Here is a 26,038-nt window from a genome sequence, read left to right as displayed (position 1 = left end):
ACTATGTAACAGTACTGCCACATATATGTTGTTCTTTACATCTGTCAAATGCCATAAAAAAATACACTAAAGTCTTCTGAAAATAAAGTTTAATATAAATACAAAGCCAACAGAAAATGAACTAAGTTCTCTAAACTTCTAATTTCTGAAGAGTACTGCCTCTTCATTTACAGTTTGCTTTTTTTTTTAATAAAACAAGAAGATTCCTCTAGCCTGCAGAAAGGAAGAAATTAACTTGATACCAAAAGTTGCATTCTCAGAAGACAGTTACACAAACACATATTAGCATGCAGGCCAGTTTTTCCCCTCCACCCTAAAACACCCTTAAAAACAATTCTCTAAAAAATATAATTTAAAACAGCACTGTGACATGACTTGAAAAAATTGCCCCAAGTCAGTAAAAGCATATTGCACATTACTTGTATTGCTGTCCTGAGAACTTTCAGAGAAAAGACAAACCTAGAGTACTGCCTTCAAACAAACTTACAATATAGTGGTTACATATATCAAAACTAAAGTTTCACATTTGCAGAAGTCTATTTCTTGTAAATATCTACATTAACATAAAAAAAACACCTACACAGTTTTTTCGAACAATCATCCCGGGTTTCCCTTGAGAAAGAAACCTTTGGATATGTGACAGTAGGTGTGGAGGCAACAGGATCTTCAATTTACCAGCTACACTTTCCAAGAGAATGCTAAAGTGGTATTTAAAAAACTAAGTCCGCATTGTCTAGCACTGCAATCAAACTCTAATTTCACAGTAAAGTTAACCAGTTCCCCATCTCTGTCCCCATTAACACCAGTTCTTCTGTCCTGAGCCTGAACTACTGCCACAAGTCATTGAGCTCAAAAGATGAAATAACTGAAGGCAATGAACCTTTCAAGAGTTTTTCCAAGAGGGTTTCTTCAAGTAACATTAAATCCCTGATAAAGCTCATGAACAGTTTTACTAACAATAATCTCCAGTCTCAAAAACAGCAGAACGTTAAAGATCCAAGAGATGATTTAAGGTTTTGGTTTTGTTTCTAAAATACTTGAAGGCAGAGCAATGTTCCATTCAGCAGCAGCACATTTACATTCCAAGAGAATTTTAAGTCAAAAATGCTTGATAGTCTTCTGGCCCATTTTTCTTTTTTTCCTTTTATTCTGAAGTCTTACTTTTGAACTATCACTCCTGCTCAAAGAAAACAGAAAGTGTCCTACACATAGATTTCTGCATAAACTAAGTTCACATTTAACTGATACCAATTTCAGTATATTTTAGTAGAAGCTTCCAGTAGTATAAGCTGCCACTGTTCAAGTGACATGTCACTGGGAGAGACGGAGAGCACTCCATGTTTTCCAACATCATCTCTAGGTACATTGCTACTTGGCCAGAAATTCAACAAATGCTCCAGCCTGAAATAACTCTTCAACACAAGCTTTCAGCCAACTCTGACAAGTCACTAACTGAAGACTAGAAGGAAGTAATCTCCACAGGGTTTCTATGCAATGCCTCTCAAAGTGGCATTGAATGAGGTGTATTAATGGATTTGTATTTCTCTCTCTCATTAAGAGCCAAAGGTACAGCCCTCTGCAGAAAGGCACCCAGGTTCCAGTGATCGGTGATCCAGATCAATGTCCTCTGAATGAGTCATAAGGATTACTGTTCCTTCAGATACACATCTTGTATCACATACAGGGTCTCTTCTTCAGCTTCTGTTCACCTTTTTCTCCTGTTAATATTTATCCATTAAAACACCCAGCTGTATATGAGTGATGACCACTGAAGTAACTACTGCCATAAGCCGTGGAAATGCAGTGTCTGGGCTCTGTTCCTAACGCTACCTGTGCAGCAATGGGCGTTTGGATGGGCAGAGTCTGGGCAGATGGCCGAAGGCTGGCCTGAAGAGCTGCATAGGAGTGCAGCGAGCTGTCAGCACTCCTGGCAAGCAGCCCACTGGACCTGTGGGCCTGTAAGGAGTCACGATAAGCAGAGCACAAATCTTGCACTGGCGACTGGAACTGGGAAAGTGTAGCTGAATGCTGGGCTAAAGGGTGATAACTAGATTGCTGGAAGAGAACTTGAGTAGTAGCTTGATGGCTCAGATTTTCCACTGCTTCCTGTTCTTGATGTTTAATTGTTACTTGCTTTTTTAGGTTACTGGCTTCTTTGATGTCATTCTCATAATATCTGAAAAAAAAATAAGATTTATCAAAGAGAGAAGTTCACAGAGCTTGCATGTGTCTCGAAGTTTTCACCAGTCCAGCTACATCATCAGCTTTTTGGCTCTAGCAGTATATGGTGATCCTCAGCTGCTTTCCACAATTAATTTCTAATTATCCTGCTGCGATCTTCGCACACTAACATCAGGTTTATGGATCATTTTGCGTCACAAGTATGTTTTTACGGGCTGGTTATCTTGGAACCTTAAGTCCACAACACAAAGACATTTTGAAATACTCTGTGTAGGTACTTGCAGAGTATTAAAATGCATAGCTATAAGGGAACAAGGCAAATTCCTGTTAGATATTAGGAAGAAACATTTTCACGCTTTTGATTATCATGAGAATGATGAAGCACTGCCAGAGAGGTTAGGAAGTCTCCGTCCTTGGAGATAGTCAAAACTTGACTAGACAGCACCCCAAGCAGTCTGATTTAACTTCATTTGGCCCTGCTTTAAGTAGGAATTCAGAAGGCCCACCATCACTCCCAACCTAAATCATTCTATTAAACTTTTTTTATTTTCCATTAAGACTGTATGTGCTCACATACCAGACCAGTATTAATGCATTGCAGTCATGTCCTTTACTGGAAAAAACCAAAGAATAGTTCCGAAATGTCTCCCTACTGTATTCTTGATGTTAGAGATACACTGGTGTCTCTCTGCAGCAAGTATATTGCAGGTACAATGAGGAAACAAAGGGAAAAAAGCTTTCAACCACCATCCATAAAAGCTTCCATCCAATCACATAGACAATGAGTACAAGAAAACATAATGAACACTGAATTGTGCACTCCATTCTGCATTGCAAATGTTAAAATACAGTATTTAATAAAGTGACCTGATTTTTTTGCCCTTTATTCCTCTCCCCAAACCGAAGATAGAGATTACCGGTGTAACATAGTACTATCTTAATTCTAGTTAAATAATTACTTTAAAAAAAAAAAGAATATTAACATCTTCCTAAGAGACAAACAGGTTTCTTTCTGATCTTACATGAACATCATTTCGATGCATTGGGCAAGATGTTCCCAGGAATAACACGTTAGCAATTCAAGCTGTGTTGTCCAGGCAGGAGAAATCTGCATACAGATACGTGAGGCGCACACACAAGCTGCAGCAATCAGAGATGGACGAAAATGGAGGAAAGTGTGATCTACAAAAGAAAAAAAAGCAAGAACTGTACTCTTACTAATCACTGCAGTGAGCCTGTTATGTGTATACATGGCAAACCAGGACAAAAATAAATCTACAACTTTGTTCCACACATCTCTGAGTATTAACTCATGACCAGAAAAAAGTCTCTCAAAACTGGATCAAGCTTTCCTGAAGATTTCTGCACCACTTGTTCGTAACTACTATCAAGGTTTCACTGTAGTTTCTTTCATTTCAGAAAAAGCCATGAAATAGACTATGCTGAAGTTTGTAGACTGATCTCACCTGAAGCAAAGTTAGGTATTGACAATTACACACATACTTACTTTAGTGTTGAACCTAGCTTATGAGGATGCTGCAGTTCACTGCCTCTCACATAGGCAGATATTGGAAGCGATGCTGCAAACCAAATCATTAAAAGCCCCATCATTCTAAATATGTCATGTCTTGCAGCACAGGACTCTCTAAAAAATATCATTAAAAAAGATTCAGACATTGAACTGCATAATATCATGTCTGCAACTGACAGTAGTTCATACTCCACAGCAGATCAAAAATTAGTCCCCATTTCTGACAATCTCACCAATTAGCGTTCTAAGCTGAAGAAAAAAGTTGATCTCATCTACAGATTTCTGAAAAGAGACAAGAGGCTTATGCGCAAGGAAGGAACACTGTACCATTTGCCATCTGAAATAACTGCAAAGAGAATCCATTCTGCACGGATAATTTTGTGCAATCCATATTATGACAAGTTTTAAAGCCCTTTTCTCTTTCAGATTTTTGCCTTTTGCCAAATGGAAGATCATTCTAGCATAAAAATAAGCCTCTTACCTTGCACTGAGAAATCAAGGAAATAATATGCATATTTCTCCAGAAAATCTTTGGTTTTAGTCAGTGAAGTGATCGGCCAGCCGTTGTGAAGGTCATTCTCACCAATGGACACATAGAGGTAGTAGTCAATGTAGTGTGCTGGGGTTGGTAGACAGAGGTTCCAGTTGAAGTTTTCCAAAACCAGCATTTCCATTCTAAGCAAATCTTTCTTGTTCAATACTACATTCACATTGCACATGCATGCCAGGTTATTTACGTGCTCCAGCTTTGGAATTTTGTCTTCTTTTTCTTCAAATTTACCTGCCAGAAGAGATGGTTTTCAGATAAGATTTATCACTACAATTGAGTGGCCAAAAGCCAACAGAGAACACTCCCAAAACCAGAAAGTCTAATGATTAAAAGGTGTTTTTTAAAGATGGACAGGAAGTACAGTGACACAAGTAGGAAAGAAGCAACAGACCGGTCAACATATTCCTATATCCTTTCTTATGGGTTTGTTTGTTTAATTGTCTGTATAGTACTGATGCCAAAACCCAGACCATAAACTCACTAGGATTACAGATAGTTTTTCTGACAATAACTGGAAGCGGTTTTCTGAAGGGCATTCAGTCAAGTGTGAAGAAAGCAAGCAGTATGGGGAAAATATGGCAAAGGAAGATCTAATATTGAGGGGAAAAAAGCTCCTTTGTCATGGTTTAACCCCAGCCAGCAACTAAGTACCACGCAGCCGCTCACTCACTCCCCCCTCCACCCAGTGGGATGGGGGAGAAAATTGAGGAAAAGAAGTAAAACTCATGGGTTTAGATAAGAACGGTTTAATGGAACAGAGAAAAAAGAAACTAATAACAATAACACTAACGAAACAGCAAGAGTAATAATAAAAGGATTGGAATATACAAATGATGCACAGCGCAATTGCTTACCAGCCGCCAATCGACACCCCGTTAGTCCCTGAGCCACTGTCCCCCCGCCCCCACTCCCCCCAGTTCCTATACTAGATGGGACATCCCATGGTCTGGAATACCCCGTTGGCCAGTTTGGGTCAGGTGCCCTGGCTGGGTCCCATCTCAACTTCTTGTGCCCCTCCAGCTTTCTCGCTGGCTGAGCATGAGAAGCTGAAAAATCCTTGACTATAGTCTAAACACTACTGAGCAACAACTGAAAACATCAGTGTGTTATCAACATTCTTCTCCTACTGAACTCAAAACATAACCCTATACCAGCTACTAGGAAGACAATTAACTCTATCCCAGCTGAAGCCAGGACAGTATGGAAGCTAAATGCACATGCTACAAAAAGGAAGACATTAAAAACCCTTGGGCAACACCACCTTTGCCCTTGCTGCTTCAGAATTTCTCTTTGTTCCTTCCTGTCTTGGAGGGCCTCATTAGCTAAGGTCACCGAAAGGCTAGAAGTACACTGTAACCAAGTGATTAACGTAAATAATTCCTATGGGGTTAGAAGAGAGCATACATTTTCACAGTCAAGATAGCTGAGCAAAGCTGCACCTTTTTCTAAATTGTATTTACCAGCCTACTGAAACAGCAGTAGTCTCACTGAATGACTCAATTTTCATCAATAGCTACAATGTGCTGTCATTTTGTACAGAAAAACAGAATCTCAAGTCTATTCACCCTTCTTTCATAAAAAGCATCCAATATCAGATTTGATTCCCAGGATTAGATCTATCAAGTAATAAAGCAACAGTGTTTTCTTAAGTTTGCAGTAAAGTAACAATTAAGTCTTCTTAAATTCACACTATTGGTTTACCAAGCCAAAAATGACCTATCTTCCAGCTACTCCTTGTTCAAGAGCTAGCAACAAACAATCACCAGTAATGTTTCCAGTACAGCTTAAAGAACATCCCTGCTGCAAAATCCAAATCCATAGCTACTTAAGAATACTCTGTAGTTATTTTTCCTCTTTGTTCTTGAGGGCATATATTCCACAATTGATTCTTGCTTCAGTTGTCCTTCCATTGCCTCTGTAAGAGTCCTCCTTTACCAACACAGACCAATTGACAAGACAGTAGGGTATCATACAGCTTCAGAGTATTCTCACCAAATCTAAAACCAATAAAAATGCGTGTTGCACTAGAAAATTATTCCAAAAGAAAGTAAGATCTTGCTATCCATTTAGGATACCAATTCCATCCACAGTGTCTCCAGTGTATTAAAAACCTGACAATTTTCTGTACTATTAGCAGCTTAAATGTCTTTTTAACACATTTAAAAATGGATTTTCCATCTTTGAGCCTGTTCAGGTATCATGGATATGAAATGCATTAAAAGTAATATAGCAGCCACCTCACCATAAAAGAGCATAATCATGAAAAACAAAATTAATCCATCATATGAAGAGCAGGAAAGGATTGTGGGCACACTGTCAGTGAAAAAGCCCTTAAAATTCAGGGGTCTGTAAACATGTTCATGAATCTCCTTGTCACCTGAATTTAGAACTGGTTAAGAAAAATGAAATTTGAGAGAAAAGTTAACTCTTTGTTCCCCACCCCAACCCCCCCCCAAGGTGATGTCACAGCCCAATATAGAAATTGAAGGAATATGCTAGCCAAAGTAGGAGAAACCACTGCATGCCCAGGAAACTAAGGGCAAGATCTGTCATTCTGGCTTTCAAAAGGTCCAGTTCCTTCTTTCTTCCCACTCAACCTTGGAAATTTTAAAAGGTCAGACTATAGTCTAGAGAGCAGACTACCAGCACAGCAGTGTTGGGAAGGTATCATACAACATAGGGCAAAGCTATTTGACTTGACCAAGATAATATTTTTAAAGTAAAAAATAATTTACAACAGCTAAATTTAGTGATTTAGATTACTAGTTATTTATTATTTTCCCCCTTCTGCTTTCCAATACACTAGTTCCTAGCTTTAATGTTAGATAAGAGCAGCCACTGCAGCAGATTGGAGGCACCTGAGTATAAATGTAGCTCGGTAAGTTGAAGAAAGGCTCCAAAACTGAGTTGGGAATGGAGGGAGAGAAATCAACTCAGAAGTTTTGCTTCAAATAAACAGTAAAATTTGAATATGAGCTACTTTCCAAAGCAACATACAAGCAACTTGATAACATCTTCTTTCCCAATTCTACCTTGACCTAAGCACTTTGCTTCCAAGTTCACCAAGCACTTCCCTATTTTTAAACTGAAATCTGGAGAAGACAACAACAGAAGTTAGTTCATTCCATCAGACAAAATTGATGAGAAGCAAACTGGGAAAGAACAAGTTTAAGATGTTTTTAAAATGCAGTGTGTCCTTTGCCAGTTCCCCAATTTTCCTAATTTAAAGATATCAGAATATACTATTCCTTTTTGTGTTCCTTCAGTTACACCAGAAACTGAGATTCTATGCACAGCATATTTGTGCTGAGAGAACCAGGACCTCCAATACAATTACTGCAAGAATATTAAAGGCTCAGACAAGACAGTTGGAAGTCTGGTATTGACCAAACAAGTAACACTGACTGGTTTAATCAACATCAGGGTTTGGGAAGAAAAACAAAGCTGTTTCAGCTACATTATCACTTGGAGTCTGTAGTTTGAAGTTCATGAGAATTGTGTACAAGTCATTTGCATGCTTTTGAAATGCCACTGTAGACATCTCAAATTAAAAGTTTGCTATTGTGTTCTGTGCTCCAGTTACTGATAAAACCATTTAGTTGTCACTATTGCCCTCAAAAATAGTTTTGTTTCAAGGTAACAGAATCATAAGCCTTTGAAGCAATGCTTAATTTAAGTAGTATACGGATGCTGCAATTTTTTATACAAGGAAGCCTACTGAAATCAATAGGATGAATAAAATAAGATGAACATGTAATTTAGGTTTACATTCGTGACCAACTTTTTTTTGTAAAATCTAAATAGACTGGGGCAGCATGGGACATTTTTAAGAGTGTGTAGTATTACTGTAATTAATGATGCAAAGATTTTCCATGTTACTTTAGATCATGTTCTGCCCCACTCTGAATTCTACAATCAGATGCTCCCCCAGAAAAAAAAAAGTGAGTGCTTTTTATGTTTCACATTCACACTTCTGTTTTGATGAATGAAAGACGAAGTCCTGTTGTCAAGGGGAACAGGCTTGAGTTACAAAGAGTACATGTCATTAGTACATTTGTCACATTATCAAAACAGCCTATCAATCCATGCCAGCTTTTCACTAGGAAAAACCAAAGGTCTCAGAGAAGCATCGCTGCTGTCAAGTGTACCCTGAAGAACTGATTTTTCCACTGTAGGAGGCAAGAGTCACACCTAGCAATGCAGCATGCAGTTGAGACTGATTACTGGCAGTTGGGTACATTATCTTCCTTGGGTTTTTCATGGGTAGCAAAACAAAAGCAGGCCATGCAGGCAATTTGTTTTATTACATTTTCAGAGTCCTTAAGACAACCAAGGAACAAAAAGGACTGCCAATTTAAAGAGTCATTAAGGTGTAAGTACTTTTTGTCCCATAAACAATTAAAATCAATCCAGAAGTAGGATAAACCAGTCAAGCCCATCTACCTTAGCATAAAGAACAGACCTATGGCTGCTTATGCAGCTGAAGGACTACTTTCCTTTATTCCTGCATTGTTGCAGGGGGTACAACAAACTTTTGAGATTCTCTCCCACTGCTGCCCTCCAATAGAAACATGGCTTCTAACTGTCCTCTAAGCAAGGCAAGAAAGAGACAGACTATTTTAGAGATAGCCTGCTTAATTCCTTTTTCTGCCATGTCTTTCATCTGTCTGTACAATACCTAGTGCACACACAAACCACTTAGTTCAAGGCACCTGAGTTTTTAATGCCTTACTATTAGTAAAGTTTAATTACTAAAGAAAATATTCTGTACATGTTACAGCAGCAGGGAAATAAAAATAAATAAATAAAAAAGACTAGAGACTAAGTTTTGCACTAATCTATATCCTGGACTGACAACCCACTGTTATCTTTTATTCAAAATAAGTAGTTCAGCTGTCTTCATCAGAACAGTTACCTGCTCAGTGAGACAATAAACGGAATATGGATCACAAAGCACAGTCCAATAGAAAAGCTGCCTGATGTCTGACAACAGCTCCTTGAAGTCAATGGGGAATTAGGTGATAAAGGATTACCCATGCCCTAAACTCAGCCCATTTAGCACAGACATCTTTTCTTACTCTAATTTCCTTTATTGTCCTGATTTGACTCGGCTGCTGAGAATCCACTGGCAGATGAAGGAGCTGGGCAAAGTAAAGCCAGGAAAACCACAGGAAGTACCCAAGTACTCTGTGAAGCAATGCAGCACTGGATGTGCTGAACAGTAAGCTAGCTTTGCTAAAAAAAAAAAAAAAAAAAAAAAAAAAACCAAAAAAAAAACCAACAACCTCAAATTTTAAAACTGTTATCATGTCTCCATAGCAGCAGAACCCTCTTGAGGAAGAGGGGCCATAAGAACTAGAATTGCTGGAACATTCAATGCCACTGAATGGCTGAGAGAGATGTTGCTTTTATCAGGTACTGAAGCACACGCTACTGAAGAGGGTTAGCTCTTCAGGGAAGAAAGGAACAGCTTTTAAGACCCAGCTAGGATTTTACAGCAACAAGCAAAAGCTGCACTGCTTTAACTATACTGATACACCATAACAGTGCAGTCCCTGTATACCGCAGTTACAAAACCCACAGAAGAAACAGTCACAGCAGTTTAAGACTTACTGCCCAGGTGCTCACTCTCTCCCAAGAGTTTACTGCTCCTGCAGCTGGACCATCTGAATGGATTGCATCAGTGCATCTCACCTACTTTGGGGCAGCTGGTTTGCACAGCTTTCAGCAGGCAATTTGAGCCAAGTAGCACTAAAGCAGATGGGATATCTTTACACAATCCCTTTTTCCAACAGAGCACTTAGGGCTAGAGCACCTTAAAATATCACATTCATTTTCTGTAATAAATTGCCCAATGGATTGCAGTTCGGAACATTACAACCTGCTGCTGCTCAACAGTGCTCCTCTACAAGGGGCTGCCTTCTCAGCTGCCAGGTGAGACGAACTGAAAGTTCCTCAATTCCCTTCAGGCAAAATGTTAGTTAAACTAGATCTATCCACTTACTGAAAGCCAGCTGATTTGTCTGGAGAAAAAATCAAAGTTTACACAAAGCACTGGGGTGTTTGGGGAGAAAAGGAAAGTAGTAACATTTTCTGTCACTTACCTGTTTGCAAAGTGAGCATCCATCCAGAGCCTGGTGCAAAGAGAGCAATCCTGGCTTCTGTGCAGGTGCACTGGTAACTATCCTGCTCCAGATCCAGCTGGCTTGCCTTAAGACCACCAGTCCCAGATGCCCAGCGTTACTTCTGACCAAAAGCCAGCATCTCCCTGACCTAACAGCAGTCAACCTGAGCAATCACTAGTCTGCTTCAAGCAAGGGACAGATAGATCATCTTGAACAGTTAAAACCACTGGACTTCACTAATGATCTTGCAGCAGCAGGAACCTACAATCTCTTGTTTTACCACAGCTGGACATCAAAAGGAGGTCCTCTGTCTTCTAATTGTGTACCTAGCCAAAACATCCATGTAGACCAGGTCTTCCTGTATTACAAAAACATGTTTAGTTTATGATTCTGATTTAGATCAGAAAGTTCCCTTAATGCAAGTGAAAGAGACAGACTAAATATTCTAAATACATTCCTAAAGTAACTGTGACATCAACATTTCCAGCCGCTTTTCCTTCCCTCCCCCAATAGCTTTCAGTTCACCTCTAGATTACTGTGAACAGTTTTTACCATTCTTTTTCAGAACTGATTCAGAGGCAATAACAACCATTGATGACATTAGTAAACTTCAAAGCTTTTATAGCTGTTCTGAGGAGCTAAACTATCTGGCAGGAATTTCCAGAGGCCTTCTCCAATTATCACACTGTGCATATATTTCAAAGAAACATACATCTTCTGGCTAGTGAACAACTGGATGATTTGAGGGACACACCCCCACATTCTTCTCAACTGCCACAAGTCCAGGCTGAACATTACTTCGCTGCTAGTGCAACTTTTTTGGGACAGTATTATTTTCTCACTCCCTCATCTCCTTCACAATCACCACTTAAGTGGGAAGCACTATCATCATCCAGTTTAGTTTCCCTGTCTGGAGAAACTGATGAGCCAGTCAAAATGCATTTCTAGAATACAGCAAGAGAAATTAGCTCCAGCTAACTAAATGACATCTAGCAAAACACTATGTTCTCCACCATGAGAGCACTGCTGTTGTATGCTATCGAAAATAAGCGATGGCAATGCTTATAGGTAAAGGAGAGTCAAGCTTTTGAGATCCTTTAGATCCAAGATAGAAGCAACAAACTTCAAAGCTAAAAATTTGTCCTTGACTTGCATTTAGCTTAGAAGTTTGTTGCTTCCATTTCAAAAGTCGTGTGTCTAAAAGCTTCTCTATTATGCCTCTCCCACCCCCCAAGAAACCCACACTTACCATAAGTGGGAATAAGTAATCTTGCCTCTAACTACACCTCATCTTCCTTGTGGTCTGTACACTACCCTTAATCTCTTTCTCTAAGGAAACAATCAGGAAGAAAACCCCAGAGTTTCTCAACATGTGCTTATAACAATTATTGAAAGACAGTCTGCATTAAGCATTCATTTTGTTATGATGTAAACACTACAACTACTTAAAAAAAAGATTAGTTTTTTTGCTCTCTACAGTGAAGGTATAAAATTTTTTAGAAGTACAAGTGTCTTGCAACACAGCCTGAAGAGCATGTTTGCCACAATCCTCTGCTGAAAAACTGTGCAACTTCCTACAGTAATGCCTTGCGGGAAGTCCTAATTAGTGCATTTGCAACAACAGGCAAGGGACTAGTTTTAGTCTTCACTACAACGAGAACCTTCTAGGTGACTTCAGGTCAATACTTCTGACTTACTCAGAATCTTTTACTACAAAACAACAACAACAACAACAACAACAAAAAACATAGTACAAGTTCTCTTCCATTTTATGTAATTTTGAAAGTAACAAACTAAACACAGGAATCCCCATTTACTGTAAAGTGGCTTTTCCTGACTTGACTTGCATCACTTTGAAGTACACACACCAAAAAATAATACGCTTACTGCAGGTTAAGATGGCCCAGACAGTAAACAACAGAGCTTACTATGCTCCCAAAAGTCTCCAAACTGAGCCCTAGCATTTTAAACCTTATCTATACAAGTTAATTAGGCATTAATTTTGTGCAAAGCTGCTTTAGTTCAATTTTCAATGTTATGTTTCTACATGTTGGTAGGACAGCTGCCTTTACGGTAACAGACCTTTTCACCTTCCTGTAAGGGGTGATTTAATTCCAGATCAGGATGTATACATGCTACTGCATTGCTCTAATCTTAATTTTAGAAAGATTCTCACACTCATTAACCCACTAGACTTAGGCTTGCTCTTTTAAGCAAATTGCTTTGGTTTTTTTTTTAAACAGGCAGAAGTTGCAAAACATTTCCCTCTAGTGTTACCATAGGGCAGTTTGTGAACTTCCTTTTGCTTCACAGTTGCATAGAGTTGGCCTAAAGTTGCATTTTACTTCAGTCATTTACATAAGGAAAATCTTGAAAGCTTTTGTGCTTCTTTTTAAATCCCGAAACCTACAGAAGTCAACAGTCCAGCTCTCCCGATGATATAGTGAACATCTGCCCAAGATTTTACTAGTATACAAACTCTGACAATTCATACAAAGTTTGAGGATACTATTTTCATCCTATCTGCATAGCACTGGAAACATAACCTATAGCTATGAATTCTTCTTCTAAATCCAAATGCAAAGTTATTAGAACTGTTGAAGCATCAATTTTATGCTGGGGAAAAATGGAGGAGTATAGCTGAAAGTATCAGATTTATCTAAAGAAAATCCTGTTCTCTCTTCCTGAGGGTAACATTCATCTATGCACTTGAGAAAATAATAAAAAAAACCACCACCAAACCCAAAAAACTAGCAATGATGCAAGGCGTCTTTTAGTTATGAGGTTACCCAAAAAAAGAAAAAACAGATGGTCTGAAAGCTGAAGGAGTACCCTTCTGAGCAGGCATCAGTCTCCAGGCTACCTGAAGCTGGTATTTCATTCAGTCTGATGTGTTTGAAATTCAGGGTACAGTTTCACAGCAATTTACAAATCAGCCCTAGCCCCTCTCCCCTCCATTGCATGAGCCCAAAAAGCTTGTCTGACCCCTCAGAAAAATATCTCTCTGGTAAATAAAGAAAACCATTCCTCACCTGGGATGGTTTTCTGCCAATATACTGGTCTGAAGGAGCTAACGAAAAGTTCAGGTCAGCAGAACTACAATATTTGAGAGTCACTTAAGCTGCTGCTGTAAGACTGCACCTACAGCAACCATTTACATTCTTCTTTGTTCCAGTTTTAATATTGGTCTTTTTTGCAACATGAACCAGTAACTGCTCCACATAATTCACCATCTTCGCTGGAGTTGGACAGACAGCAATGCTTAAATATACTAAGTGTATGGGGTTTTTTATTATTTTACTATTATCTCTGCAGATCCAAGGAAAAACAGCAGCAATCCCAAGTCCTGAGGGGTAAACATAGTATCACCTTCTTCCTTCAGCAGCTTCTGGCTCTCCATAGTGTTTTTTCCCTTAACCAGTATGACCACTTGCACTTTCCAGCCATTAATGCTCAAGTTTGCATAACTTTTGTTGTCCACAATAGTGCATTACTCTACATGGCTCCCATATGGCAGGATAATTTCTCTGTAACCTAGAAACAGAGTCTGCAGGGGTAGACTGCAATTCCTTGAGCCACCAGTCTCGCCTTCCCCCACTTGCACAGCACTGGCTGCAGAGAAGATTTCGAGAAAGCACTAACGACAAATGTTCAAGATCGTTTGCTAAATGGATGCTAATACTGAAACTTTACTATTACGCAGCAATGCCTAGCTATTTGGTAGGAGCCCAAAACAAGCAATATGCATTCCAGCATCACCAACACATCCACCAAGCGCCTCAAGAAGCAAATTTTCCTTTGGCCCCTGTATAAGAAACCTGTGATTTACAAGGAACTGATGATGCCAAGCGATCACAACAGAGGCACAGATTGTTCAAGGACAGATCTCCAGGAGAGGCTGCATGTTACACAGATGTCATTCCCTACTACCAACTCTTCCTTGGAACTAACCTCTCCCAGTCTTGCCACTTTCTTCCCACACCATCACCCCCTGATCTTTACTGTCCCCATCCACTGACCCAGCTTCAGCTGCCAAAACTTCCTCTGCTCATTAACACCAGCATATAAATGGGTAGCGCAAGCTATGCAGTTGAGCAGAGTTTAACAACAGACTGCTTTATGCCTTGACTTGGACTTCATTAGGCCTTATCCTAAGTAGGTGGAAACTGTCAACATACAGAAAACAGCACATGATATATAAGGAAAACAACCATCTGCTCAGAAAAAAAGCCTTAATATACAGCAGCCAACTTACTTGCTAGGAGAAGACAGGCAAATGAAATGATGTGCAGTTGCTTGACCGTGATATCATAGCGATCCATAAAGTGGTCCAATAAATAGACAGCAAGATGCCGGGCCGTGGGGCAGAGATTGCAACGGTTGCTGAGGACAGTCAAGAGATCAATGAAGTATCGGCGCATCCCAATCTGTGGTGAATGAGCCTTATACATAGGCAACTTAAGTTCCTATGGGGAAAAAAAGGGACGAAAGAGAGGTACTGAAACAAATACCATTTCAGTGTCTGGAATCCCAAACCAACACCCACCACCTGCTATGGCAGATGCTTAGCAGCTACAGCACTATGATTGACACAGGAATCAGGGCTGGATTACTGTATGTTTTGACAGTTAACTTCTAATACTTTGGTCATCCACGCACTTTCCTCACAAGCATTAAACACATAGTCAAACACTAAATTACAATTTAACCCAGGAACAACTTGCTGTTGCTTTCTACAGAACACCAAACTTCTCGGCCATGAAAATTGTTCCTGAAGGACTCCTTTTTAATTTTGTCCATCCAGATCGGACTGTTAAGTAAGGTTTTAACAGAGTTTCATAGGCAAGAAGGTCAAGATATGTTTCTCTGATATTGCTCCTTCTTCAGTTGCCCAAGTTACTACATCCTGTGCCAAAAAATGCATAGGTCTTTAGAATAACTAACATCTACCTTAAACATATTAAAAAAATAATCACATGGTACATGGCTGCAGCAAGACACAAAAGTAGGCATTAACAAGAAAAAAAAAAACCCAACAGGAGAATGATTAGACTTTTCTAATCATAGCAAATTCCAGTATGTTCTGTAGTAACCTGAGTATTATAAAAGCTAATTATTGAACTGACAGACTGTATTTCACATGTAATGTAAGCATTTTCATTTTAAAGGGAGAATTATATGAGGTTTAGTTCTACCTATGCTAGGTCTTCACCTGCAAGGGTTTTTACACACAGGTTTGTAGCCCCTATGCAACAAGCAGGTTAAGGGAAGGAGTGAAGATCCTTGGGAATACCTGCAACAAGCTAATGCCACTTAAATGTTGACACTTTCTCACTTTAGACATGGTCATATACTAATGCAATTACTGTGGCCAGACTTTAATTAAAATGTGCTGAATACATGTTGATAGGCATGGATTAGAAAAATACTGTTTCAGCAAAGTATCTCTCTCAGTAATTTTCAAGGTAATACAGCATTTTTGCATTACGTATTTTTGAAAGTAAATTAGCAGTAGTACAGTGCTGCAAGATAGATGCGTGGCATACAAAGCACTACGTAGCAGGTAATTTTACTAAATCAATCATGACTTTTTTTTTAAAAAAAAAAAAAAAGTGTTGAGAGGAAGTACCTGCACTGGCTACCCCATTTACACAAGTAAGAAGCACCACCTTGCACAGGCAGCACAGTGGTTGCCCACACTCCTTTCATCCCCTGGAAGGGGACATTCCACAAGGAGGTTCAACTTATCAAGGAAAAAATAGCTACACAATGAGGCTCAGAGGGGCACACGTAAATGGAAACAAGGGAGGCTCCAGAAGGAGAAGCAGCTTACAAAGACAGCAAGCCGAGTGCTGTTATGGATGATTGCTTCCCAGGCCTTTTTAAAGAAAGTCAGTAAAAAAAACACATTCCGGACTGAACAGACACATGCTGTGGACAGGCAAACAGCCCTTTGAAACCTGGGACAGCCTTCACTGGGGGATTATAAAGAAATGGCCCACCAGTAACAATTTACAAAGCAGGGAGACAATGGAACATGTTCCCCTGATTGTTTTATACCCAGAAAAGCCCCATAAATTTGATTTTTCGATTGCCTCATGTACAGAGATTTCAATCCGTTAGTACAACTGACATACACTGGTTCAGAGCAGGAATTCATAGCGTACCTGTAACATGAATGTTCTGGCAGAAATGGTTTTGAGCTCAGTGCTTACATCAGTTAAAATAACTGCATTTTTTTTAATATGTCTATACAAAGCCCAAGCTATCATAAGATCAGGTGGCAATTCTACCTCTGAAATATTTTATTCTTCTAGGTGGCTGGTAGGAGCTTCAAGTTTTATTTTTTGAAATGTGCTTCCTGTTTCCTGGGTGCTAAGTCTCCCAGCAAAATTATACTGTATACTCTGAGGTCAGGATACATATTTAATGTGAAATTTGCTTTTTAGACCATAACAAAGGCAAGAAATAAACAGTAACTCCAGTTATATACATCTAGTCAAAAAAACCTAACAAGTCCAGATGTTACAGTTCAGTGGGCGAGCTTTAGAGGCTCAGAATGAAAGGTGAGATCTGGAGATTTGCATCCGAACCTCAGATGCTCAGAAGCCAGAACTACCCCTACTCAGCCCACTGCGCTAGAAAATTCGAAGACCAGTCAAAGCACTGAATTTAAGCCAATAGGATTATTCTGCTACTGGTTTAACACAGATATTTACTCCCCTGTAAGCCATCTGCTTTCTTCGGGTTTTTTATTTATTTATTGGAAATCGGTTACTAGTAAAGGGCATAAGTGAGAAGCGTTCTCATTTTGTTCCCCAAACACACCCACGTGGGCTTCCGTGTAAGGAGACTTGACAGCACAGAGAAGGTTCAACTTCGGGATTAATGTTAGGAGGAACAGAGCCACGTGCTGGGGTTTCTTACAAGATCAAGTTCCTAGGTATTAATTGATCCAGGGTAATTATCTGTGTACCTGCACCACATAGCAAGCAGCAGCTAATAAGTAGTTCAGTAGGGCTGCTTTTACACTGACAGGTCAGTCTTAAATGATGAGATTTTCTTTTAAAGGAAAGCGAGGGGTACATAGTTTAACAATGCAAGAGCTGAATTGCAGGCTTAGGGTTACCAACACTGTTGGTACCATCAACCCCCCACAGGGTTCTTTAGCATAAATTCGTCAAGGGGAAAAAAAAAAAAATTACTCCTTTGAATTCAAAAAAAATGCCTTTGCTGCTTTAGGCATAGTGATGCAGGATCAGCAAATACAACTATACGGAAAAAAACTTAACTGTGGGGGACCAAGAATAAAATAAATCGTTTCCATTGCTTATTTTTTCTTCTATCTCCAGTAGAGAAACACAGAAGAAACTAGGAGTCCTGCTGTCTGCTGGAATTGCCCTTTCATGTGCTGCTTCTGCTTATCTTTGACCCGTTCATCTGTACCTACTTCAACAACTTTGCTTTGGGCTACTGAGCGATTGCTACATTGAAATGCTAAAAGCAGCAGCACATAAAAGGCTCGCAGGTGTCTTGGAAATTACTTATCAAGCTTTGCTCAACACATTGATCGGTGTCTCTCCACAAAAAGCCTCCAGAAAGTCACAGCACAGACTTTAAAGGGATCACCGCTTAATCTCACAACCTGAAAAGTAAGGCTTGGGACTGAGAGTCAGCGTTAAGGGTGAAGACAATTTTTAGGCTGGCACCTCCTACCAGCTTCAAGACCTGACCTTCCAAAAGAAGGGAATCAGCGTAAACATTTTTAAGTGGCGTTAGAGGACAAATCTTCCTCAGCAATCCCATCTGAAAGACAGCCAGGCTCCAGACATGAGCCATTCGTTCACTGCAGAGACACAGCTCATCACCTGAGCACTTCAGCTGGCACCAGTCAGTACCTGAGCTCAGGAGACAGGATTTTCTGGTTTGGATGGTTCTGGAACTGGGCTGAGCAAATGCACTTCAGAATCCATACCTAAAGCTGACGCTAGGCAACAAGACTTAAACTAAAGCTTTTGAGTAGCCACCTGAAGGTTAGGCGTTCACTGGCCATTTGAACTAATCAGCCAAACAGCGATTAAGGTGGAGAGTAAGAAAACTTAACAGGATCACTTCCTCCAGCTCCCTTAAAGCAGCAGCTGGTACAAGCCAGTCTACCCAGCACTTATCTTCATCAGAGTACCACATCAGATGGTTTGGTTTTCAACACGGCAAGAAATTCCACGCATACATTTTTTCTGTCCAATTTCTTTTCAGTAAAACTGTTCTCCCACTGTTATAAAGCCAGTAATGAACTGACAAGCAGCCAGGAGAAAAAAAGTTAGCAGTAGAAAAGTTAGCAAGTGATGTGACATTATGGTAATAAGTCACACTAATAACGATCAGTTCTTGGAACAGAAGTGGAATTCATCAAGGTATTTTAGAACAACTCACAGGCTTTTTGACAAGGAAAATGAAATGCTGTAATAAATATGCCTCGGGTTCTGAAGTTCAGGGAGATGTTAACTGAATCTGGTTTCAGAGCACTTGGACTTCAGTTGGGATCTGTTCTGTGCCACAGGTCAAACACGCAGCATCTCCTGACTCCCTGCAACAGCTCGGGTCTTTCTTACTGCTCTCCTCCTCTCAGCACCAGCTGTCTCACCTGCAAGATACCCAGCTGCTGCAGACGGGCATCTCCAGAGCTGCATAGTCTGTGAAGAGCCAGGTAAATTACCTTCTCATTTCTGGAGCAAAATGAAGCACCTGAACTGGAGCTACTCAGCAACAGTAAAGCCTATTCATCTAGAAACAGCTGTTGCAATACTCCCCTACACAGACACAAGTTTCATTTACTAGTATGAACTTCATACTCCTCTCATTATTATTCTTTTTTAATCTTATTATCTACTTCTCTTTCTGGATATGTAAACAGAATCCAGTGTATGGCCCCTGCTACCACAGCTCACAGATGTTCACCACTGATCCTAACTCAAAATCTGAAAAAAAGGTTCCAGCTGATGAACAAAGATACCCATTGAAATATGACTTAAGTTTCGACAAGTTCTCCATGATTCTTAGTAATCCAGGGGAAAAGTATATAAACCCAAGACACCACTTGTGTGGATAGGGCACCCAAATTAATAAAAAAAAAAAATAGTAAAAACCATGGTAACTGTGGCAATCATTTTGCTCTCTGTATGTTGCATGTTCTGGAAAAATAGCATGTATGCGACTTCCACCAGACCCTTAAGAATTCCTATAGTAAGAATAACAGATACTGCAAAGTTGTTGGCATTGGAACAGGAAAAAGAAATGCCTGTAGATGAAAAATAAAGAGAAAGCTTATCTAGCAGGCTATTAACAGTTGTTCTTTGAAAGAGACAAACTCCTTCCTGTTTTGTGTTCTAACCAGTTTTCCAGCTTTGGAAGAAAGGTGCCAAACTGATCTCTTAGATACAATTATTGCACCGCACATGAGAAACCACTAAAAACTAACTCCTCTATAATTCATTATTTATGCGGGCAAGAAGATGATATACAAAGAAAAATTTAGACTGTGCTATTTTTTAATAGCAGCCTGAAAATGAAGAGCACTCTGCATGCTCCTTTGCTGCAGACTAGGTAGCATGCTACCAATTTAATTCTGCTACTAATGTCATGCTATTCCCTCTCCCCCACAGGAACAATCCTTCTGCCTCTGCACAGACTGCAGCACTATGCCTTCCAGTAACAAAATTACTCATACAAAACTTGCTGGTAAGCATTTCTATGCTTAGGCAGCTGACTGCCATTTAATTAGTCGGTCAGAAAGGTTAAGAGTTAGTGTGTTTGTGAACAGACTGATAGTAGAGTACAGCTGATGCGTTTAGCTTTTACTAATCTTCAAGCTGGCCATGCAAACTCAAGGGGAAGAGCAAAGATAACTAACAGGGCATGCTCTTCAGGTATGGCCAGCAGGATGTGTTTCCTCGCAGAGCAGAAATGCCATGGTGAAAGTCTCTGAAACAGCCACACTCACTTCACGTGTGCAAGCACAAGCTATGCTGTCTTGTCTATGCTATGTCCTATAACACGGAGAGACCTATGATTATACCTGCTAGAAGATACGGCAATAACAGTCTAGGATCCACGGCATGAGTTATTACTCCTCTGTTCAGCCCTGCCATAACCATATCTCTCAGAGTCCTGAAAGTTACAGCATTTCCCATTATTTAAGCAACCTTCAGCCACTTTAGGCAAGTCTTAATCAGATTTTAGGAGAAGCGCCAGTCTTGCACAGCGTCTGGATTCAGTACGTGGGAGTAAGAGACAAACCTGACAGAAACACATTTCAAAAAGGATGTCAGTTAGTTCCTCACATTATTTCCAGTGAAAATTTAAAATCCAGAGATTTTCTAACAAGGAAGGGTACATGGGCAATATATCTTTTATTCCCCCCCCCCCCCCCCCCAATTCAATAGTAACCAATAAGATAGACGGAGCAACAGCTTAAACACACTCATTACACTGCCTAAATCAGTGCTGCCAGCAGCTACCCTGACTGATTTATGATACATTCCACTGATGCATGAGTGAAACACCATAAATTAAGATTTTCTTCTGTGTTACCACTGTTCCTACACACTCCAAAGGAGCAGCAAATTCAAGTGCATCTCCCACAAAGGACCAGAACCCTGGCCACGTAAAACAGAACCTCAAGTTCCAGCCTACTCAATGACTTTGGCTTACACTGGGTTGTTTCACTTATTCTTTCAAAGAGCCTTCAATAGTTTTCCCCCCTTTTACCTAGATTAAAGGCCATCTCAGACTAAATTCTGTGCATCTCCCCTACCATCCAGTTCTGTCTTCCAAGTTATCTACAGGTAAACACAGACTCCATTCCTTAAGATCTAAGCTTAGTGTAGACACTTAAAATTAAGCTTCAGGCATACTACTGAGATGTCACACACAAAACCTGTGGCAGACCAAGACAGTATTTCAACTGTACATAAAAGCTTTTTGTGCTTGAATCCACTCCACCCTTCAGCATCCTCACAACAGTCCTAGGCATTTGAAATCTGCAGGAAAGTTGAACTAGTATTGTGCTTGAAAACCCATTACTTTACATGTTCCACTGTGGTATTTTATCAAGCTTTTCTTTAAGTCCTTCTTACACTCTTCAAAGTATTCAGAAGTTCAGCAGCTAATCTGAGAAGGATCAGAGAAAGGAGTGTGAAGATTGAAATTCCAACTTTAGGAAAAAAAGATGAGAGATCATGAATAACCATGTACTTTATTAGGACACCTGTTCCTTTCAGCTTCATGCACATGCTGCCATCTATAACATAAGCAAGTTACAGCTAGCAACCAGTAACGCATTGTTGCTGATTTTCAAAAGCTAGGTTTTGTGTGTGTGTGTTTTCTGTTAAGTGAGCAGATTATACTTTTGTTGCTGGGCTGCCAGTCTTGGATAAAAAAAGTTATATTAATACACCTCAATGCCTGTTACACTTACTTTCTTTTACAGCTGATTCAAACTGGAAAGATGCAGAGTGAAAGGTTCATGTTTTAGCCTCTCTATTAAACAACATGGAAAAGAACACAAAACCTTTTGCATGTCCACAGGTATCCAGGACCGCTGAAGTTCTCATCTAGATTTTGTTTTAAAAAGAAAAACCCAGAAGCAGAATCTACACAACACTCTAATGCCTTCCCTCTCTTCAGAGTGTTTCTGTCTAGTCTGCACCAATCTCCGTTTCAGACTGTGCCAGGCAGATCTGAACATCTCAAACTTACCATTGAAGGTACGACCAGTTTTTAAAATAACGAGGACAAGAGCATACTTACAGGCTAAAAGATAAAACAGTACCTGTTACATCAAGACCTTCACACTACCAACAGGTCAAGTAAACCAGACGCTTTGGCACAACTACAGAAAATACATACAGGGACATATGCCAGGCGCAGGGAGAAGAGGAAGAGGTTGTGTTTCTACCAAAGCTTTTACTGAAAAAAGTTAGTAACAGGATCCTATACTACTTCTAGGATACTACAGGATAATTTAAAACTGAAAGAAATGCATTTATGGTGACAGTACTCAAAGACCAGTGAAGAAAACAACACCATACTTCACACCAGTGAAGAATACAACAAACCCTGTATGGGTTACACTCCTGCTTCAGAGACTGCACTCCAGACTGACACCATGGACAAAGCAAAGGGAAATGCTGCACATCAAAATAGAATGAAACACATCATGATGGTAAACAGCATTTCCTCATTAAGATCTTTAAACCAAGAGGAGCTGGGAGACAGGTGTGGAGGAGCTTTAACCTAGAGGAAATCACTCAGACATTTTTACCACTTAACAGCAAAGCACTGTTTGCCTTCAGCAGAAAGAGGATCAGCTCTCCTCACCTGGCTGAAAGTAACTGCAGACAGTAATTTGGACTGCCTTTAAAAAGATCAAGTTACAATTATTAACCTTTTAAATTTGCAAGGAATAAGTCCTGTAAAATTTGGCCCTACTCTGAGAAGCTACGCAAGAGATAAATAAAAAGGGAAATGCAGGCATATCTAGTAATTCTTATTAATTGCAGGAAATGAACATATCCTGGAAGGAAACAGCCCAACATAAGCACAAAAATGGGGAACGGCAAACAGACATCACTTATTTCTGGGACACTCAAGACTGCTTTCTAAAGCAAAGTATTTCCTCAACTTTAAACAACAAACTACGCCAACACTGACTTGCTACTCAGCTTTCCACACCTGTGGCATATTCAGGGCTACTGAAGCAGAGAGAATTTGCAGAGATGTTGCAGTAGTCCCACATCCAGCGAGGTCTCTGATTTTTGATATGGAAGTCAGCTGCCAGGCACAACCAGCACCTTTCCATTAACAGTTACACAGGGCCATTGTAGAAGTACCAGAAAATATCAATGCATACACACAGCACCTTTTTCAGCTCGGTGTGTGTTAGGCTCTTCTAGCACAAACACACACAGTATGCTCCAATTTTTATTTTCCTTCCTGGCTCAGTCTTGCAACAGGTTTAATGCTCCGGCCTAATCCAGGGATACACTTTAACCTTTCATTTAAAGTCAAAGGAAGTGTGTAGCACTTTTGGAATTTAAGCATTTTGCTCCACTAGGTCAGCACACTCAGTAACTAACACAATACAGTCCCGCTAAGCTGAATACTACATCCCAATAATCACAGCAGATATTTTACTAGTCAGACAATTCAGGGGCTATTAATTTCCTCCGCATTGAGCTAGAGCCTTTGAGAAGTCACAAAGCCTCACAGCATCTTTCAGCCCTCTCTGAATTAGAAGCCAGGTATACCACACACATTCAGTATCTGCTCTCATGCAGAACATATCCATCAGATACTGCACACAACATCTGTCACAAAGGACACTAACTTTCAATGAGGTTAAGAAGAATTTCCAAAGCCAACTGGGGGGATGGGAGGGATGGCATAATATTTTTTTCCGGTTGTTAACATAAAACCTAGGGCATACATGTCCTACATTAATGTATCTCAATTATTTTTGGAAAAAAAAAAAAAAAGTGTTTTTAATGATCCTTCTGTTGTTTTAGGAAAAGAGTTATGTTATTTTAAAGGGGCATTTTATTCCTCACCTTAAACCCAGAGTTTAAATGTGTTCTTCAAAAAAAGTGGGCTAGCCTGCAACACACTTTTCAACTTCCTTGACAAGCATCTTTAAGTAACTTTCCTGTCAGATTTACACACTAAAGCTAAGGCCTGTTTATTCTTACCCAAGATCAGAGATGCACACCGTTCCAGACTAGGACTCCTCAGCAAGTATCTTAAATCAGAGAGGTCATTTAGGCTTAAAGGGTACCATTGCCCGAATTTTCTGTATTCCAGTATTAACATGCTAGTACACTAATAACGCACTAACACACTAATACTCGAGTGAGGGTGTCACTACTGTGGCTTATTTTGTTCTATGCAATGGCCATAGGCATCCCTAAAACTGGTCCATGCTCACAAAACTGACTTCAGTACCTCAGAACTACTTATCTTCCCAAACTGTGCTGAAGGATCCTTTTGAGGAGTTTCACAACCTTCTACAGTAAATTCTGACACTTTAGACATCAAAAAAGCAAACCTTGGCAATATACTTAAGAGTTGTTTCTGCAGCGTATTACTTCGGGGAGAAAAAAAATAATCACAGAAAGTGAACCAAAGAAGTTTTAGGGGCTGTGATTATTTTTGCTTGATATATTTGCACTCTGGATTCTCACGTAGTACTTCATTCAAAAAGAAAAGACGTCCTTACAAGGTGGGTAGAATTAGGATTAGAACTGTCCACACAGTAAGAGTTGTAGACCTTCCTCAGAGCAGAAGCAGCAGAACAGCCCAGAGACCCTTCTCCCTCTTCGCAGGTTCCTTGAATTCAAAAGTTCTTGTCATTTCAGCTGGCCTAGGTTAGTATCCGTATATACAAATAAGTTGTTTTAGCAATCTAGAGTCATCAGATGCATCCAGAAAGCAGGCTGAAGAATGAAGTAGTTGATTAAGAGGTAGCGGATACGCTACAAAAAAACAACCCCAAAACAACCAAAAAACAAAGCTTCCCCCCACCTTTTAACACCCCGTCAATTGGATTCTCTCAGTTATTCCTCCCCCCTGCCAGGAAGCCCTGCCTCAGCCGGAGGACATGAGAACAAACCAACCCCCTCGCAGGGACCTGATAACAATTAACTCACCTGACACAATTTACTGCTAAAATGCCTGTAAAGAAAACAAAGGGAACCGAATGTCCAAAGCATTAACTTTGCTAGCCATAACTTTAGTAACTGAAAAGCTGTGTCAAGCGCCGGGTAGTCAGTATTTGCGGAGGGCTCGCTCTCGTGTTACCCAGCTAACGGCATTTAGAGCCTCTCCGAAGTTGGGAGTCTACCCAAGGAGTCGTGACAAGTAAAACCAACAGCCTCAGTTCTACCAAGTACGCCAGCGCATCAAACAGCGGCCGGACTATCTGGCTTATTGCAGGACTTCTTACTGGTTTTCCAATCTATGAGTAAACGATACACAACTTCGAGAAGAGCCACTACAAGCCACGTCCGTACATCTCTCGGCTCCTCTACAGTCTGCCAGGGAACAGGGTCCTCCTACCTTTTCCTCGCACTGGAGCATTTATCTGTTGGAAGAGCAGCAACGCTGTTCCTCCAGATGCTACGATACGCTGTTTTTTTGGGGGTCGCCATCAGCACCCTCTTAGCATTTAACGCAACGAGTCGTCAACACCCCGTGTTGCGAAGTTAAAGCCACCGAAAAGTTGCAAGCAGGTACTTTTGGGTAGCAGCTTTCGCAGGTTTGGTTTTGAACAGAGCCCCGGCGGGGGCTCCGCGCAAACCCGCTCCGGGGGGACCTGCCGAAGGCGACGTCGCCACCGCCGAGCCGCAGCCGCGGGCCGGTGCCCGGGCGGTTCTGCCGCGGAGCAAAGCGCGCAGGGCAGAGCGAGGGGAGGGGGGAAACAAAGTGGGACCCGACCTTCGTCCGCAGGGTCCGGTGGATGTCCGCCGCCAGCTCCCCCTTCCACCACTGCTCCTCCATCCTTGTCCTTCCCATCCAGCCACAGCTCCGGGAGGAGACACGGGGCCGCCCTGCCGGGAGGGAGAACCAACCGGACAAGTGGCCCGAAGCCCCCGCGGC

At 40.6% G+C, this 26,038-nt stretch overlaps 2 protein-coding genes across 2 annotated transcripts in view; one reads left to right on the top strand and one right to left on the bottom strand.

The window, feature by feature from the left end:
- Positions 1-26,038, top strand: part of LOC126050797 (uncharacterized) — a 920,783-nt gene that overhangs the window by 359,556 nt on the left and 535,189 nt on the right. The window lies entirely within an intron of this gene.
- CCNJL (cyclin J like) lies at positions 1,004-26,038 on the bottom strand. The gene is made up of 5 exons (XM_049829152.1): positions 25,877-26,038; positions 14,643-14,853; positions 4,194-4,493; positions 3,204-3,363; positions 1,004-2,176 (listed from the first exon to the last, which is right to left on the bottom strand). The coding sequence occupies exons 1-5, from the start codon at positions 25,952-25,954 to the stop codon at positions 1,729-1,731; spliced, it is 1,197 nt and encodes a 398-aa protein (XP_049685109.1). The 5' UTR covers positions 25,955-26,038; the 3' UTR covers positions 1,004-1,728.

Source organism: Accipiter gentilis, chromosome 26 (assembly GCF_929443795.1).
Source record: "Accipiter gentilis chromosome 26, bAccGen1.1, whole genome shotgun sequence".
In the NCBI taxonomy this organism is placed as follows: domain Eukaryota; kingdom Metazoa; phylum Chordata; class Aves; order Accipitriformes; family Accipitridae; genus Astur; species Astur gentilis.
The sequence above is the reverse complement of the archived record's forward strand: the minus strand, read 5'-3'. Positions and strand labels throughout refer to the sequence as shown.

Excerpts from the sequence above, each read along its gene's own strand:
- CCNJL (XM_049829152.1), bottom strand. The coding sequence starts at position 25,954 with ATGGGAAGGACAAGGATGGAGGAGCAGTGGTGGAAGGGGGAGCTGGCG. Across the intron at positions 14,854-25,876 it reads ACCGGACCCTGCGGACGAAG|GAACTTAAGTTGCCTATGTA; the intron begins GTCGGGTCCCAC and ends TTTTCCCCATAG. Across the intron at positions 2,177-3,203 it reads TGCATCGAAATGATGTTCAT|ATATTATGAGAATGACATCA; the intron begins GTAAGATCAGAA and ends TTTTTTTTTCAG.